A 17,424-nucleotide genomic window follows, 5' to 3' on the forward strand; every position below is an offset into this window, starting at 1 on the left:
GGGATTGCAATGAAAACTGACCTTTTCCAGTCTTGTGGCCACTGCTGAGTTTTCCAAATTTGCTGGCATATTGAGTGCAGCACTTTCAAAGCATCATCTTTCAGGATTTGAAATAGCTCAACTGGAATTTCACCACCTCCACTAGCTTTGTTCATAGTGATGCTTTCTAAGGCCCACTTGACTTCACATTCCAGGATGTCTGGCTCTAGGTGAGTGATCACACCATCGTGATTATCTGGGTCGTGAAGATCTTTTTTGTACAGTTCTTCTGTGTATTCTTGCTGCCTCTTCTTAATATCTTCTGCTTCTGTCAGGTCCATACCATTTCTGTCCTTTATCGAGCCCATCTTTGCATGAAATGTTCCCTTGGTATCTCTAATTTTCTTGAAGAGATCTCCAGTCTTTCCCATTCTGTTGTTTTCCCCTATTTCTTTGCATTGATCACTGAGGAAGGCTTTCTTATCTCTTCTTGCTATTCTTTGGAACTCTGCATTCAGATGCTTATCTTTCCTTTTCGCTTCTCTTCTTTTCACAGCTACTTTTAAGGCCTCCCCAGACACCCAGTTTGCTTTTTTGCATTTCTTTTCCATGGGGATGGTCTTGATCCCTGTCTCCTGTACAATGTTACGAACCTCCATCCATAGTTCATCAGGCACTCTATCTATCAGATCTAGTCCCTTAAATCTATTTCTCACTTCCACTGTATAATCATAAGGGATTTGATTTAGGTCATACCTGAATGGTCTAGTGGTTTTCCCTACTTTCTTCAATTTCAATCTGAATTTGGCAATAATGAGCTCATCATCTGAGCCAGTCAGCTCCCGGTCTTGTTTTTGCTGACCCTCTGCAGTACCCTGCTTTCCAAAGTTTCCAAACAGGTGTTCATACCAGGGTTCACTGGTCTATTGGAACATCTTTCTTCATTCACTTCTCCAGTGTACACCACCCACTGAACAATTTTCATCACTAAACTCTATTTTCCTCTATGACTAATATGTCTAAAATAAAAATCACTTCTAAAAACAAATACAGTATTTTACTATCAACTATTTATGATTCAATTATTACTGAGAATTAATTGAAGATTTAGTTTTCTTGGCTGCAAATCTTTAGTCTTTCTTTTTTTAATTGGATTACTATCTGCTCTGCCAGGAAACAAAGATAGAAGGGGCAAAATATATGTATCAACTTGCTAATGTTTGAAAGCTATAAAAATTTATTTAAATGGCAGGAGAAGAAAAGTGAAACTATGCCACATAGTAATGCATGGAGATACTCTGTACAGTTCTATACTCCTTCACACTTATTATCTTGTATAACTGGAAATTGTTATTAATAATTAAAAATACAGTCAGCTGTAATGAGGCACTGACTTAAAGTTTTTCCAAAAAGTTCATCTTTAAAATTACTGTTTGAGATACTTCTCATTAAACATATGATGAACTATGGCTTAAAGAGTAAATTTATCTTGCCTAGAGGGAAGTGACAGAAGCCAAAACTGAAACCTATGTCACAATTTCAAAGTTGCAATAACTATCAAATTAGCTGTACAATTTAGGGCTGGCTGCTTGCTGACTCCTCAACTAACAACCTTATATCCTCCTGCCAACAACAACAAAAAAGGAGGTAAAAGCCGGAAGCAAAGATATGGATGTGAGTTAAGAGAGCAAGCTTGGCTGACTTGGACTCTGCGTTCCTCAGACTGCACAGTAAAATTGACAAGAAAAGAGAAATTTAAAGTAATCCTAAAGGAAATCAACCCTGAATATTCATTGGAAGGACTGATGCTGAAGCTCCAATACTTTGGCCACCTGACTGGAAGAGCCAACTCACCGGAAAAGACCCTGATGCTAAGGAATGACAGAGGGCAGGAGAAGAAGGGACGACAGAGGATGAGATGGTTGGATGGCATCACCGACTCAACAGACTTGAGTCTGAGCAAACTCCTGGAGATGGTGAAGGACAGGGAAGCCTGGTGTGTTGCAGATGGGGTTGCAAAGAGTCAGACATGACTGAGCGACTGAACAACAACAAAGCAAATATAAGGAAATGGTACTAGGGAGAATTTGGAAGCGACTGACCTCTTTCCCCAATATTAATCCCACAAAGAACAGTACTGCATAATAAAGTAGGCTGACCTTCTGTTCCAGTTTTGCCTCTAGACAGGCAAAAAACAATCAAGAGTCAGTTTTAAGATAATCAAATAATTATAATGGACCTTCCTGCTATCCAGTCTAAACCCTCTGCACTGGTCTGCTCCATGGCTCATTTCTACCTAACCATCCTCCACTCCGGAGGCTGTCTCCTATGCTTCCGTTACCATTTCTCTACTTCAGCTCTACTTAAAGTGAAATAAGATGCCAGCTGTTTATTCAGTAATACAATCAAACTCAATCCCAGAGGTCAAGATCACAGTCAAGGTCTATATTACAAACTTTCTATCACTTAAGTGCCTGAGAAGGCATTCCTTAGGGGATCTGGTCTACTTGAGAAAATAAATGTCCATTCTCTCAAATGATCTCACTCTGTTTATACATATATCCATATCCATACATACACACCAAGTGAAAAACATGGTACTGAAAAGTTAACCTTGTGTTATGAAACAAAAAGTATACCCAAATTCAGAACATTTATAGCAATGAGTAAGAGTAGTAAAGAGAGTGAAAGAAAATCTCATGAAAGCAAGGAAACACATCATACCCAAAACAAACGGAGCAGATTGCTCTCTTGATATCTAGGGAAAAAAAACAGTACAAGACAGTGGGTATGTAACTGATCCTCTTAAAAAAGAAAGGAAAGAAAGAAATCTAAACCAAATCGACAGCACAGCAATAACGTTAAAGAATTAAATCTTACCCGTTAATATCTTCTTAATATTCAGTCTCTCATCTGTTAGTTATTTTCATATGATTTACCTTCTGTATGATATGCCCAGTAGGTGGATGTGTGAATTCACAGATGCAAGACATTTTTAGAGCCACAGGAACTTTAAAGATCACTCAGTTTAATTCTATTTCACAAATGAGGAATCTAAGGGCTTAGGAAGGTTAAATAATTTATTCAAAGTCACACAAAATTTCATCCCTTACTACACTGAAAATTAGTAATTGTAAAGGATTTGCTTTCTTTAAAAGGATTTTGGAGACTTCTTTTATAGTCCTTCATTCAACTTTCACTTAAAAAAATGTAACGCAAAACATCTCCATCTCATTAAAACACCTTACAAGTTTGAAGTTTGCAAAAACACAACCAAGTATACACATTCACCTTGGGTCAATCTATGGATTAAAACAATGTAACTTCATAACTTCTAATCATGACGCTATATATCCATCAGTAGCAAATCTCTCAGGGCAGCTTCCTAGCTAAGCTTCAACCTCAGGAGGGGAGCCCTTGACAGCACTTGTATACTAACTTCCCTGTTCCTTGACTTAGAGGACACCCGACTCATTTGAAAAGACCCTGATGCTGGGAAAGACTGAAGGCGAAGGAGATGGGGACTACAGAGGATGAGATGGTTGGATGGCATCACTGACTCAACAGACATGAGTCTGAGTGAACTCCGGGAGTTGGTGATGGACAGGGAGGCCTGGTGTCTGCAGTCCATAGGGTTGCAAAGAGTCGGACACGATTGAGCAACTGAACTGAACTGATCCAAGCTAAATCAATAATAATCCTCTATCTCAGGAATCTGGAGCATTTAGTTTTTTTTGTTCCTTTTGCGTAATACTGTGAAACTCTACTACAATGTGGTTAAACACAATACTCAAGCACATTCAAGTCATCTTCTAACAGATGAACTGAGCATTTATTTCAACAATTTCTTTAGGGTAACTTTATAAAATTTTTGCCTTCAAAAGTAACACTGATCTTGATACTTGTTAAAAACTGTGCCACATCTCAACAGAGCGAGATTTAGGAGATTATCCTAATGCCTATCCTCAGAACCCCTAATCAGAGAACTGTTCAGTCTTCATCCCTTATTCCTGGTATTTCCCCCAAAGTCTACCCTCTGGATTACAGCTGTGCAAGGAACCTGGAGTTCAAAAGCTAAAAGAAATATAATAGTCATGGTAATAATAGATCATATTTATTGAACATTTGCTGCATGTCTCAAACTATCCCAAGCACACTACAATTCATCTTCCCAACAACTCCATGAAATTTTACAGATGAAATTAATCTGCCTGAGGACTCAAACCCATAGTCTGGCTCCAAAATACAGGCACTTAACCACTATCCTTCAGTGGCGGTTGTGTAGTTGCTAAGTCATGTTTGAATCTTGCGAACCCATGGCTATAGTCCACCAGGCTCCCCATCCACGGGATTTCCCAGGCAAGAATACTGGAGTGGGTTGACATTTCCATCTCCAGAGGATGTTCCTGACTCAGGGATCAAATCCAGATCTGCACTGTAGGAAATCTCCTGTAAGGGACACAGATTCTTTACTGACTGAACCCCCAGGGAAGCCCACACTACTTCTCAAAAGTTTGATAATTACTAGAATTGAGTGATGTTAATGTCACTCAGGATTCCCTGACAGCTCAGTTGATAAAGAATACGCGTGCAATGCAGGAGACCCGGTTTGATTCCTAGGTTGGGAAGACCCACTGGAGAAGGGATAGGCTACCCACTCCAGTATTCCTGGGCTTCCCTTGTGGCTCAGTTGGTAAAGAATCCGCCTGCAATGCGGGAGACCTGGGTTCAATCCCTAGGTCGGGAAGATTCCCCTGGAGAAGGGAAAGGCTACCCATTCCAGTATTCTGGCCTGGAGAATTCCATGGACTATATAGTCCATGGGGGTTGCAAAGAGTTGGACACGACTAAGCGACATTCATTTTCACTTTCTTTCACTTTCAATGTCACTTGCTGCTGAAGGGCACACAGCTGCCCTGGTTCCTGGTGGGCCAAGTGTTGACTGTTCAACTCTTCCTTGCTGTCTATGAAACAACCCCCAGGAACCTTAAAGAAAACAAATTTGGCTTCCATTACTTGAAATCAACCTAATGGTCCCACCTGTCAAATATTTTTAGGCCTCTTTTCAAAAAAAGGAATGTGTTTACAAAAGGCATTCTCCACCAAGTTTCTTTCATAACATGCATTCCCTGAGACAAAATGACTCCTCCATGCCCATGGGCTAATAAACGATAGGAAAGAACAGATGTAATGAACCTTATATATCATCTAGTTTTCAACCCACTCATTTTACAGATGGAGCAATGGTAAAGATAAAAACCCTGGAGTCAATCACCCAAAGGGCACAGGTTTTAATACTGGCTCTACCGTGTTCTGGTATAGGTGGGGGAAGCTGCTTAATTTATGAAGCTTCAGTCTCTTCTGGGAAAGAGATAATGGCACCCACACATCCTACCATTATAATGAGCTCTAAATAACCAACTGTTTAATAAAATGCCTGGCACATACTCAACACACTCGCTAACGTACACTCAATAAACGGCAGCTGTGATGATAGTGATGATTGATGTAAGGCTCAGAGAAGGTGGACACATTTTCCCAAATGATATGGCCACTTAAGAACAGAATCAAAACTAGAAAAAGACTTCATACTCACAATAATACTTTGTTCTACATCTTCCTACAAACTCTTGGGCTTAGCATTTAAAACTATCTAAAATCTGCTATAATTCTACCCTTTCAAAAATCTAATCTCCATCCCAACTATTTCTCATTCATTCACCAAATATATACATAGCACTGTCCATGTTCTAAACAGTTTCTAGATACAGGAGGGAACAAAGGAAGGGAAAGAAAAGAAGTGAAAGCCATCTACATGTCCAAATAAAGGAAAAAGAGCTAAGAGAATAATATGCTCAGAAAAAAACAGACTGCTACTCTCCTGAAGTTTCTATCAGCAAGGGAAAAAGTATAAACAAGCATAGATTAAAAAAAAAAAAAAGTAACATGGAAGAACTTTCCTTTAGTCTACTTAACCACAGAACTTGCTTTAAATATTCCTGTACTCAAGTATTTGCTTCAGCTTATACTATACAACCAAACCTGACAGCCCAAATTGCTAAATTTCTCTCCAAGAAGCATTTTCTCTATATTCCAGCACTGGTTTACTCTTAATTCCTATTAACTATACTGACATTTCACTTTTTTTTAAAGCTGTTTTAAATGTCTGTCAGGGTGACTTTATGACTCATTCAAGTTCCCTAAGGCAAGATCTGTATAGTATGTTTCTTTAAATCTTAACACTTTAGCACACAGCAGTCCATACACTGCCGATATTCAGACCTGTTTAGTTATCCAATATCTTATTTAGATAAAACCTGGCACTTACACGATATCTGGCCAGTATTTGCTTTTGCTGAAAGAATAAACGTGTAATATTTTTACAATATTATCTACAAAACTGCATTTTATATTCATGAACCCCCCATTATGAAACATGAAATACATTAGTACCAAAAATGGTAGAAAGACTGAATATACTCTGATCCTATCATTCAAAATATCACTTAAAATATTAAGATGACAAAAATTAGGCAACTAACATGAGGGTAGAAATGGCAATTCAAACCAGTCATGGTCTTGTTAAAAAACATATAAGCAGGTCACGTGCTTCATGTAGATTCTGGCTCACTCTGATGGGAGGAGGTATTTTACACAAAGCTACATACACCGATGAGAGGCATAATTAACACAAGATAAACACCAATACTGCAGCTACACTATGTGCAAAAAATTCTGTATTTAAAGAGGCCTCTGACTTAAGAGGAAATAAAAAGATTTCAGTTCACTTCAGTCGCTCAGTCATGTCTGACTCTTTGCGACCCCTTGGGCTGTAGCACGCCAGGCCTCCCTGTCCATCACCAACTCCCAGAGTTCATTCAAACTCATGTCCATTGAGTCAGTAATGCCATCCAACCATCTCATCCTCTGTCGATCCCTTCTCCATAATCAGGGTCTTTTCCAATGTATCAAATCTTAGCATCAAGTGGTCAAAGTATCAGTTTTAGCTTCAGCATCAGTCCTTCCAATGAGTATCCAGGACTAATTTCCTTCAGGATGAACTGGTTGGATCTCCTAGCTGTGCAAGGGACTCTCAAGAGTCTTCTCCAAAACCACAGTTCAAAAGCATCAATGCTTCGGCACTCAGCTTTTTTTACAGTCCAACTTTCACATCCACACATGACTACTGGAAAAACCATAGCCTTGACTAGACGGACCTTTGTTGGCAACGTAATGTCTCTGCTTTTTAATATGCTGTCTAGGTTGGTCATAAGTTTTCTTTCAAGGAGCAAACATCTTTTAATTTCATGGCTGCAGTCACCATCTGCAGTGATTTTGGAGCCCAAAAAATAAAGTCTGTCACTGTTTCCATTGTTTCCCCATCTATTTGCCATGAAGTGATGGGACCAGATGCCATGATCTTCGTTTTCTGAATGTTGAGCTTTAAGCCAACTTTTTCACTCTCCTCTTTCACTTTCATCAAGAGGCTCTCTAGTTCTTTGCTTTCTGCCATAAGAGTGGTGGCATCTGCATATCTGACATTATTGATATTTCTCCCAGATATTGATTCCAGCTTGTGCTTCTTCCAGCCCGGGATTTCTCATGACGTACTCTGCAAAGAAGTTAAATAAGCAGGGTGACAACAGACAGGCTTGATATACTCCTTTCCCGTGTGAACCAGTCTGTTGTTCCATGTCCAGTTCTAACTGTTGCTTCTTGACCTACATACAGATTTCTCAAGAGGCAGGTCAGGTGGTCTGGTATTCCCATCTCTTTCAGAATTTTCCAGTTTGTTGTGATCCACACAGTCAAAGGCTTTGGCATAGTCAATAAAGCAGAAATAGATGTTTTTTGGGGAACTATCTTGCTTTTTTGATAATCCACTGGATGTTGGCAATTTGATTTCTGGTTCCTCTGCCTTTTCTAACTCCAGCTTGAACATCTGGAAGTTCATAGTTCACGTACTGTTAAAGCTTGGCTTGGAGAATTCTGACCATTACTTTGCTAGCATGTGAGATGAGTGCAATTGTGCCATAGTTTGAGCATTTTTTGGCACTGCCTTTGTTTGGGATTGGAATAAAAATTGACCTTTTCCAGTCCTGTGGCCACTGCTGAGTCTTCCAAATTTGCTGGCATACTGAGTGCAGTACTCTCAACAGCATCGTCTTTTAGGATTTGAAATAGTTCAACTGGAATTCCATCACCTCCACTAGCTTGTTCGTACTGATGCTTCCTGAGGCCCACTTGACTTAGCATTCCAGGATGTCTGGCTCTAGGTGAGTGATTACGCCATCATGATTATCTGGGTCGTGAAGATCTTTTTTGTACAGTTCTTCTGTGTATTCTTGCCACCTCTTCTTCTATCTTCTGCTTCTGTTAGGTCCATACCATCTCTGTCCTTTATCGAGCCCATCTTTGCATGAAATGTTCCATTGGTATCTCTAATTTTCTTGAAGAGATCTCTAGTCTTTCCCATTCTTTTGTTTTCCTCTATTTCTCTGTACTGATTATGGAGGAAGGCTTTCTTATCTCTCCTTGTTGTTCTCTGGAACTCTGAATTCAAATGGGTATATCTTTCTTTTTCTCCTTTGCTTTTCGCTTCTCTTCTTTTCATAGCTATTTGTAAGGCCTCCTCAGACAGCCATTTGCCTTTTTGCATTTCTTTTTCTTGGGAATGGTCTTGATCCTTGTCTCCTGTACAATGTCACGAACCTCCATCCATAGTTCTTCAGGCACTTTATCAGATCTATCCCTTGAATAATATACAGTTTCAAAGTAAGAAACCAAAAGGAGTATTTGGAAGAATAATTTAACAAATTCTGCTAATGAATTATACACACACAGAGCTAGCCTTCAGTTCTTGCTATAGAAATAGAAGCTCATCCAACACTCAACAAGCATACATTTATCAAGTATATATTACAAACTAAGGCACAGTTTTGGGCAACTGGAGTATATTAATGAACAAAATATGTAAAGACCCTTGGCCTTACAAAGGTTGCAATCACTTAGGGTGAAATCTAAATAATAGAACAGTTTGTGACAACTTTCTTACATGCTTAAGATACCACAAACACACAAATATAATGGTGCCAATACAGGGAGAAGAAAGTTAATAGATTTCTAAGAAAATAAAAAAGCAGCAGGGGCGGGGAGGGGGGGCGGGAAGAAATGTGAAAGGCCTACAGCAAAAGTTAAGAGATGAAAAACTGTGTTTCTTAATAATATTCCAATAAAATCAGTATCACTTTTTAAAGTTCCCTGTAATTACAAAAAGCAAAAATTATTCACAGAAACTGTAATAAACTTAATAACAGTTCAGAAGATAATTCAGGGTTCTATAAGAAGTCAATATGAAGCACTGTGGTTATGAGAATGGGCTTTTGTAACATTAAAGAGTTTGAATTCTAGTCTTGCCAGTTATCAGCAGTGAGACCTTTAGGGCTGTTAAAAGGATTAAATGAAAACCAAAAACTAGAAATAACTCAAATATCCAGCAATAGATAGATGAATGAATATATTATACCATATCTATTCACTGAAATACTATTCCATATTCAGTAAGTGCAGAGAAGGCAATGGCACCCCACTCCAGTACTCTTGCCTGGAAAATCCCATGGATGGAGGAGCCTGGTAGGCTGCAGTCCATGGGGTCTTGAAGAGTCGGATACGATTGAGCAAATTCACTTTCACTTTTCACTTTCATGCATTGGAGAAGGAAATAGCAACCCACTCCAGTGTTCTTGCCTGGAGAATCCCAGGGATAGGGGAGCCTGGTGGGCTGCCTTCTATGGGGTCGCACAGAGACGGACACGACTGAAGTGAGTTAGCATTCAGTAAGTGAGCAAATACACACAACAGGAATGCAGCTTTAATGCGTCACCCTGAGCAAAAGAAGCCAAACACAAGGAAACATATGACTGCGTTTATATGAAATTCTCAAAAAGGCAAAACTAACCAGCAGTGAAACAAAGCTCAGAACTACTTCCAAAGGAGCAAAAGGGTACTTTTAGGATAATTGATATGTTCCTATATCTTGACTGTGATGATGTTTCCATGGGTGCACATACTGGTTGAAACTCAACTGAACCCTATGCCTTAAATGAGTACGTTTTACTTTATACAGATTATATCTCAAAAAGGTGATTTTAAAGAGGATTAAATGAAGCAATATATATAAAGTTCTGGCTTAAGTATTCAAAAAAGGGCAGCTATTGTTAAAATCAACTATCACTATACAACACTCCTGGAGAGATAGCAGAAAATGAATCACCTCATCTTTCCAGTTGTTTAGATTTTAGGTAAACCTAAATTTACAGTATCTGACCTAGGCCAGTGCCATGAGAAACACTACAGAAATTGAATTATAAAAGGATGCCAACTGGGAGACCTTAGGCAAAGACCATGAAAGTAAGGGAAGGGAAGAAAACAAACATGCCTCTATGTCCAAAGGAGCCAAGCTAAGAGAATGAATACGGCCAGCTATGACAGAATGCTCCAGTGCCAAAGAACACCTAGACCACCTCACCTAGGTATTATCAAAATGTACCTCAAAACTGAGTTAATAACTACACAAAGTTTAATGACAGTCCAACAGCTAAGCAGAGACAGTCCTTAACTTTATGGCTGGGGGGTGTTGGGGTGTGGGGGTAGCAGATCCATGAAGTTTATAAAGTGAAGTCAAAGGATACTACCAACCAAGCAGGAAGAGGTCATACTACAGATGATGTAGAAATGCCAAGAAACAATTATAAATCCGAAAGCCAAGGTATTCCTTGGGTTTTTTAGAAGAAATTATGTGATTAAAAAGAACATACGTCTTGAAGGAACTAGTTAGAATATTTTGATAATAGAAGTTGAAACACAAGTGAAACATTCACAAAATTTTTATTTTATTGTTGCTTGTATGGGCTTCCCAGGTGGCGCAGTAGCGAAGGATCCACCTGCTAATGCAGGAGACTCAGGAGATGAAGCTTCCATCACTGGGTTGAGAAGATCCCCTTGAGAAGGAAATGTCAACCCACTCCCATATTTCTGCCTGGAGAATTTTATGGACAGAGGAGCCTGGGGGGCTACAGTCCATGGGGGTCACAAAGAGTCAGATACAAGCACACATACTGACCATGATACATATGTGTACACACACACACACACACACATTTAGTGAACAAATAATTATGCTTAATAAAATAAGTTCTATAAATAAGACCAGAAGAACTGAACTGGCTATTATTCATGAAAGCACAAGTCTTCTGACCTATATTTTAATTCAAAAAAGAAAAAGAATGAGACAAGGTTGCCAAGTGGTTATGGCAAAGGATTGCTAAAAAAGAAAAAGAAAAAACATCTCAACTGGACATTCTGGGAAGCAAAAGACCCTAGACTTAAAATCTTAACTGTTAGGATTTGCTCAGTTTTGATTTTAAGAACTTTCACTTGTAACATTAAAAAGGCAAAAAGGACAGGACAGAGTCAGAAGTCCTGAGTTTCAACTCTAGTTCTATCAGAATTTGGATTTCTTCTTTCCTAAAATCGGGCAGTTGAAGCAGACTACTGAAAATAATAAATATTAGCACCCATGCTCTAGATTGAAAATCACAAGCTTTATAGAAAAGTTTAATAGTACAGGATCTTAAGGAGGTTTAGCATTTATTTTTAAGGCAGGAACTAAACTGCAAGTTTTCTTATTAAATCAAGATAATACCAAGACCTATGCGACTAAGGGCCTAAAACAATAATTAAGTATGTTGTTGATCACTATCTGCAAAAGTAATATATCATCCAGGGGCTAACCATTATAGAACAAGTTTCTTAACTCAAGTTCTTCCCAAACCAAAATAATAAGGTCCAAGTAAAAGCATACAATACGGATACTTTAAGACTCATTAGCCACCAATTCTTATCAGGAGATGACATTAATAGAAATGTAACTTTGTGGAATTCTAAGCTGTGTTTTTTAAAGTTCAATTAAATTAATTCTCATACATATTATAACTCCCTTAATTTTCTTTCCTATGGAAAACTGAGCTAAGCTAGAAATACATTTTACTTAAAAACAAAGAATTTTCACATAAGACTTAGCTCTAAACCTTCAATATAAATCTTGGGTTTTCATCTTATTTTTTTTTAAGTTCAATGTTCATCTAATATTGAGGACATACTCGTTTTCTACAGAAAGCCCAGGCTTTCAAATAATCGAACACCGAGAAATGTGATTAAATCACAGCAGAAAGTAGTAACAGCAAGGTAATATAATGAGGTCACAACTCGAGCAGCCAATCAAAAGCATAAAAGCATTTCCTGCAATATTAATAGTCAAAAGAGAAAACCAATCACAGAAACCTTGGGCCTTCTTTTGACAGTCACAGAAGCAAGAGAACCAATCCACACACACTCGGGGTTGACAATAAGGCGGGACCACAGGTTCATTGAAGAAATTCTTGAGGGTGCAGTTACTATGAACTTCGCACGCCAAGTACCACCACTCCAAGAGTCATCAACACTGTCAAGCCAGGTGAAATTCAACCGTATACAAAATGTAGGCCATCGGGGGGAAAGCATTTTTGCCCTAAACTGCTATTATTAATTTTTTTTTAAATGCAGCTGTCAACTTGGATGCAGTAGGTCCTCAACTTCTAAAAGATGCCCCCGCCCCGTCCGCCAAGCCGTGACAATTGTCGGGGACGCGACCGGAGGACAGCACATCCTCGGTCCCTTTCTAACACAACGCATGGAGCGGGCGCTGTCCCCCCTAGGCAGGCAGAAACGGGAGCTAGCCGGTCAGCGGCTTTCTAACGCTACATCCTGCTACTAGTCGCGGCCCCCGCCCTCTCCCGCCGCAGTGCTGCACCATCACCTCCATCCCTCTGCACCAACGAGGGCCGAGGAACGAGATTACCTTGCTAGGGGGAAGATAATGTTTGTTTTGAAAGCGCTTTACTTTCCGTAACTCATATCAAAGAGAACCTAATGCGAAACTAAAGCTAAAAGTGTGTGTGTGTTGGAGCGGGGGGCAATCTTCCCTAGCCAAAGGGTCCCTTGCCGATTAATTAATACCACACCCGAGGTGCGAGGTGTTGGGGGGTAGGTAAACAGAGGCCGTACGCCAAGTGCGGCCAGAACATCCCCTGCGCCATTCCCGGCCGCCGCTTACGGCAAGGCCCCCTTACGGCAGCGTAAGCGGCGCTGCGAGCTAATCACAACACTGGGACGCAACAACATGGCGGCCGCGGGCGGGCGCTGCGCCGGCCGAGAGGGTTTACGCTACTCCGCCGGCGTAGGGTCCCATGCGATGGAGCGGCAGCGGCGCCCTCCAGCGAGCGTAAAGCGCTCTGTGAATGGCGAGGCCCGACTGACAAAGGGGAGGGGGGAGGAGAGAAGGGGGGGTAATAAACACTCGAGTCCCTACCGATTCCTCCTCCTTCTCCATCCCGGTGGGCATCTGGGGCACGGCCCGGTTGATGGAGACGCAGTCGTTGAGATCAGGCATGTCCTTGCCGCGGTAGATAGGCAGCGGTTTGGCGGCGTCCAGCGCCCGCGCTCGGAAGGAGAGTTTACTCATTGTCTCCCCGCCTCACAGGAACAGCCCGGGCGGCGGCGGCGGGGCGGGCGGGGAGGGGGGGAGGACTCCCGCCGCCTCCTCCACCTCCTTCCTCAGTGCAGCGCGGCCGGCCCGCTCCTCCTCCTCCTCCTCACTGCCCCCGGCCACAGCATGGGCGCCCACCCCGCCCGAAAACAGCCCCCCGCCGCCCGCGGCCGCTTCCACACACTAGATCCGCCGCTCGCCCGCCCGATCCGCTCCCTGCGCCATGGCCAACATGGCGGACATTACCACAGCGGCGGCGAGCGATCCCGGCAGCCCGCGCGAGAGCGCGCCCCCGCCGCGGGGACGCGCCTCGCCCTCTCCCTCCCTCCCTCCTTCCTCTCCCTTCCCCTCCCTCGCCTGCCCACCCACTCTCTCCGCTGCGCGGCCGGCCCGCGGGTGCGTGCTCAGCCTCCGGCCGCTCCGGAGAAAGGGGGTGGCGGCGACGGCCGCTCTCTGCTCGGCAGCCCGCGCCCTCGCCTTGTGGCAGGTGCCAGGTGCGCAAGTTAACCCGCACCCCCTGAGCGTGCGCCTCTGCCTCTGCGGCCCCGACACCCCGCTCGCTGGGTACCCCGAGGAAGGCGCCGCGCAGAACAGCCGCGCTGAGCAGCGCGATTGTGCTGAAGCGGGAAGGGAAGATGTCAACAGGCGCCACAGCTGCCCCACCGCGCCTGTACTTATGAAGAGCTTATTTCTAAGGCGCCTCGAGCGCCGGCTCATTCGCATCTTCCGATTCGTACAGCCCTGAGAAGTGTGAAAGGTTCATTTCTTCTCGCGACTCCGAGGGGCGCAGACCTGCCGGGTCTCGCCCACCCGGAAAACTCACATGGCCCCAGCCCTCTTCCCCGCATCCTCTCTTCGGTACGTGACCGAAAGAGCTCTCCAAGGTAAGGCATCCTCGCTTTCGCTGGGAGGATGCTAACGCCTGCAGTGAGGCTTAACGTTTGAGACTGCCAGATGCAACAAGTGCACTTGAACCTGTCTCCCAAACTTCATAGAATTACGTAGTGGATGATAGATATTTCTAATTCCAAAACTAGAGTTCTTAAAAATTAAGCTTATAAAATTTAACCAAGGCAGCACACATTCCCAAAGTGACAGGTCTGTTTAAAATATTGGTGCTGTGGAAGGCGCAAAGAAGTTTGAGATACAAAGTTCTTCGTGCAACTTTGACATTGATGGGATGGCAGAAAGGTTGGAAAGATGAATAACAATAAGAGATGTAAATAATTGAAGAGCAGGGCAACCAGAAAGCAAAATGAAGAATGACAGTAAAAAAAAAAAGAAAAGAAAAATTGATCCCTTGAAGAAAACTGTATAGGTGATGACACAAGGCAGTAGACATGATTAATTACCAAGTGAGTCCCACAAACCCTGATTGCCAGGAGAGTTCCGAGAAAGGAGACTTCTTAAGCCTGAACCAGTTAGAGGAAGTTCTAAAGAGGAGAGAAGATCCAGCTGACTCAAACAAGCACCAGCTATTGTTGACATCAGCCTCATTTAACTGAGTTCCTTGGTTAGACTTTAAGCACTACAGTTTTCCTGCAAAATTCCTAGGAAGAGTGTAACATTTTGCCATTTTGTAATAATTGATAAATATCTTTCCTAATTCAAAGAAAGTAGATAGTTTGCTGACATCTAGAAGAGAAAAAAACCTTACTCTTAGTCATTCGTATGTGACATCAAAGCTCCATCTCTTCCTCCACTTTCTCTCAGATCATTTACTTACTCTCCTCTCTTTTTCCTGCCTGAACTCCTCCCTTTTCTCTCCACTTCCCCCTGTGAAGGCAAAATGGTGGATACAGACTGCCTGGCATAGCCTAACCCCTGCACCCAGCAAGAATTCAGGCATGCTTAGTGGGGCTTGAGTGTTTTCCATCCACTTTGTTGCTGAAAACAGTGGAGGTTCAGTGACACTTCTTGAAAACGATACCTTCCTCAATCTTATGGGCATGTCCTGATCCAAGTGTTACCCTCTGGAACAGGTCGGTTCTCTGCAAGGAAGAACAAGATGTTATTGGGAGGAGGTGAGCCCTGGAGTCAAGCCTGAGAGGGGTAAGGGGAAGCACTGGTTGAAGATATTAGTCAACCAGTCTTTTATCTGGCACATCTAACTTTCTTCTATACCCTATATTTACTGCTACTCTCAAAAAAGGAAATACTGAGTATCTATTATATACCAGCCACTCCAGTTCAGTTCAGTTCCTCAGTCGTGTCCGACTCTTTGTGACCCCATGAATTGCAGGACGCCAGGCCTCCCTGTCCATCACCGACTCCCGGAGTTCACTCAAACTCATGTCCATCGAGTCAGTGATGCCATCTAGCCATTTCATACTCTGGCGTCCCCTTCTCCTCTTGCCCCCAATCCCTCAGATCATGAACTCCTTATTGCCAAATTCAGACTTAAATTGAAGAAAGTAGGGAAAACCACTAGACCAGCCACTCTAGGGGTACTTTATTACCTCAAATAATTGCACTTTAATTGAATCCCACTTAATTCTCAATATAGCTCTCTGAAGAACCATTACAGTTTTACTAATATGGAAACTGAGGCTCAAACAGTTTGGCAAATTTCAACACTAGTAACTTGCAGAAGTGGGTTCAAAGTCTAGCCTGACCAAAACTCCTGTTTTCTCAGCAGTACCACCCTGTTAATCCCAGCTCTTTGATACCGACTGTTCAAACATTCTAAAGTCGCTGATCCAAATTACTGAGACCTGTCAACCAGTGGCTAATAGAGTGCATATCCCGGAGCCTAAGGATGCCATAACCTCAAGGAGGGTAGGAACAATATCTGCTCTGTTACTCACACATCCTCAGTTCTGTGCCTCATACATAGCCGGCACCTACCATATATATTTGTTGACTGATACTTATATGTGGAGTACATCATGAGAAATGCTGGGCTGGAGGAAGCACAAGCTGGAATCAAGATTGCCGGGAGAAATATCAATAACCTCAGATATGCAGATGACACCACCCTTATGGCAGAAAGTGAAGAAAAACTAAAGAGCCTCTTGATGAAAGTGAAAGAGGAGAGTGAAAAAGTTGGCTTAAAGCTCAACATTCAGAAAATGAAGATCATGGCATCTGGTCCCATCACTTCATGGCCAATATATGGGGAAACAGTAGCTGACTTTATTTTTCTTGGCTCCAAAATCACTGCAGATGATGACTGCAGCCATGAAATTAAAAGACGCTTACTCCTTGGAAGGAAAGTTATGACCAACCTAGACAGTATATTCAAAAGCAGAGACATTACTTTGCCAACAAAGGTCCATCTAGTCAAGGCTATGGTTTTTCCAGTGGTCATGTATGGATGTCAGAGTTGGACTATAAAGAAAGAAGAGTGCCGAAGAATTGATGCTTTTGAACTGTGGTGTTGGAGAAGACTCTTGAGAGTCCCTTGGACTGCAAGGAGATCCAACCAGTCCATCCTAAAGGAGATCAGTCCTGGGTGTTCATTGAAAGGACTGATGCTGAAGCTGAAACTCTAATACTTTGGCCACTTGATGCAAAGAGCTGACTCATTTGAAAAGACTCTGATGCTGGGAAATATTGAGGGCAGGAGGAGTAGGGGATGACAGAGGATGAGATGGTTGGATGGCATCACCGACTCGATGGACATGGGTTTGGATGGACTCCAGGAGTTGGTGATGGACAGGTAGGCCTGGCATGCTGCGGTTCATGAGGTCGCAAAGAGTTGGACACGAATGAGCGACTGAACTGAACAAAACTGGATTTCCTGAAGAAATTCAGTGACACTGAGGCATTCCACTCTAGCTTGGAGTTCACATATCTTATTAGCTTGTCACCTGATTTAGCCCCAGGTGGCGCTAGTGGTAAAGAACCCACCTGCCAGT

General features: G+C 42.3%; 1 protein-coding gene across 2 annotated transcripts in view; it reads right to left on the reverse strand.

Moving 5' to 3' along the window:
• Positions 1 to 14,421, reverse strand: part of EPC2 (enhancer of polycomb homolog 2) — a 130,046-nt gene extending 115,625 nt beyond the window's left edge. For both annotated transcript variants that reach the window (XM_069577608.1, XM_069577607.1), the window contains exon 1: positions 13,388 to 14,421. In XM_069577608.1, coding sequence (XP_069433709.1) covers positions 13,388 to 13,540 — 153 coding nt within the window. In that variant the 5' untranslated portion in view covers positions 13,541 to 14,421. The remainder of the gene's footprint in view (positions 1 to 13,387) is intronic.
• Positions 14,422 to 17,424: the final 3,003 nt, after the last annotated feature.

The sequence above is a fragment of the Ovis canadensis genome, chromosome 2 (assembly GCF_042477335.2).
Source record: "Ovis canadensis isolate MfBH-ARS-UI-01 breed Bighorn chromosome 2, ARS-UI_OviCan_v2, whole genome shotgun sequence".
Taxonomy (NCBI): domain Eukaryota; kingdom Metazoa; phylum Chordata; class Mammalia; order Artiodactyla; family Bovidae; genus Ovis; species Ovis canadensis.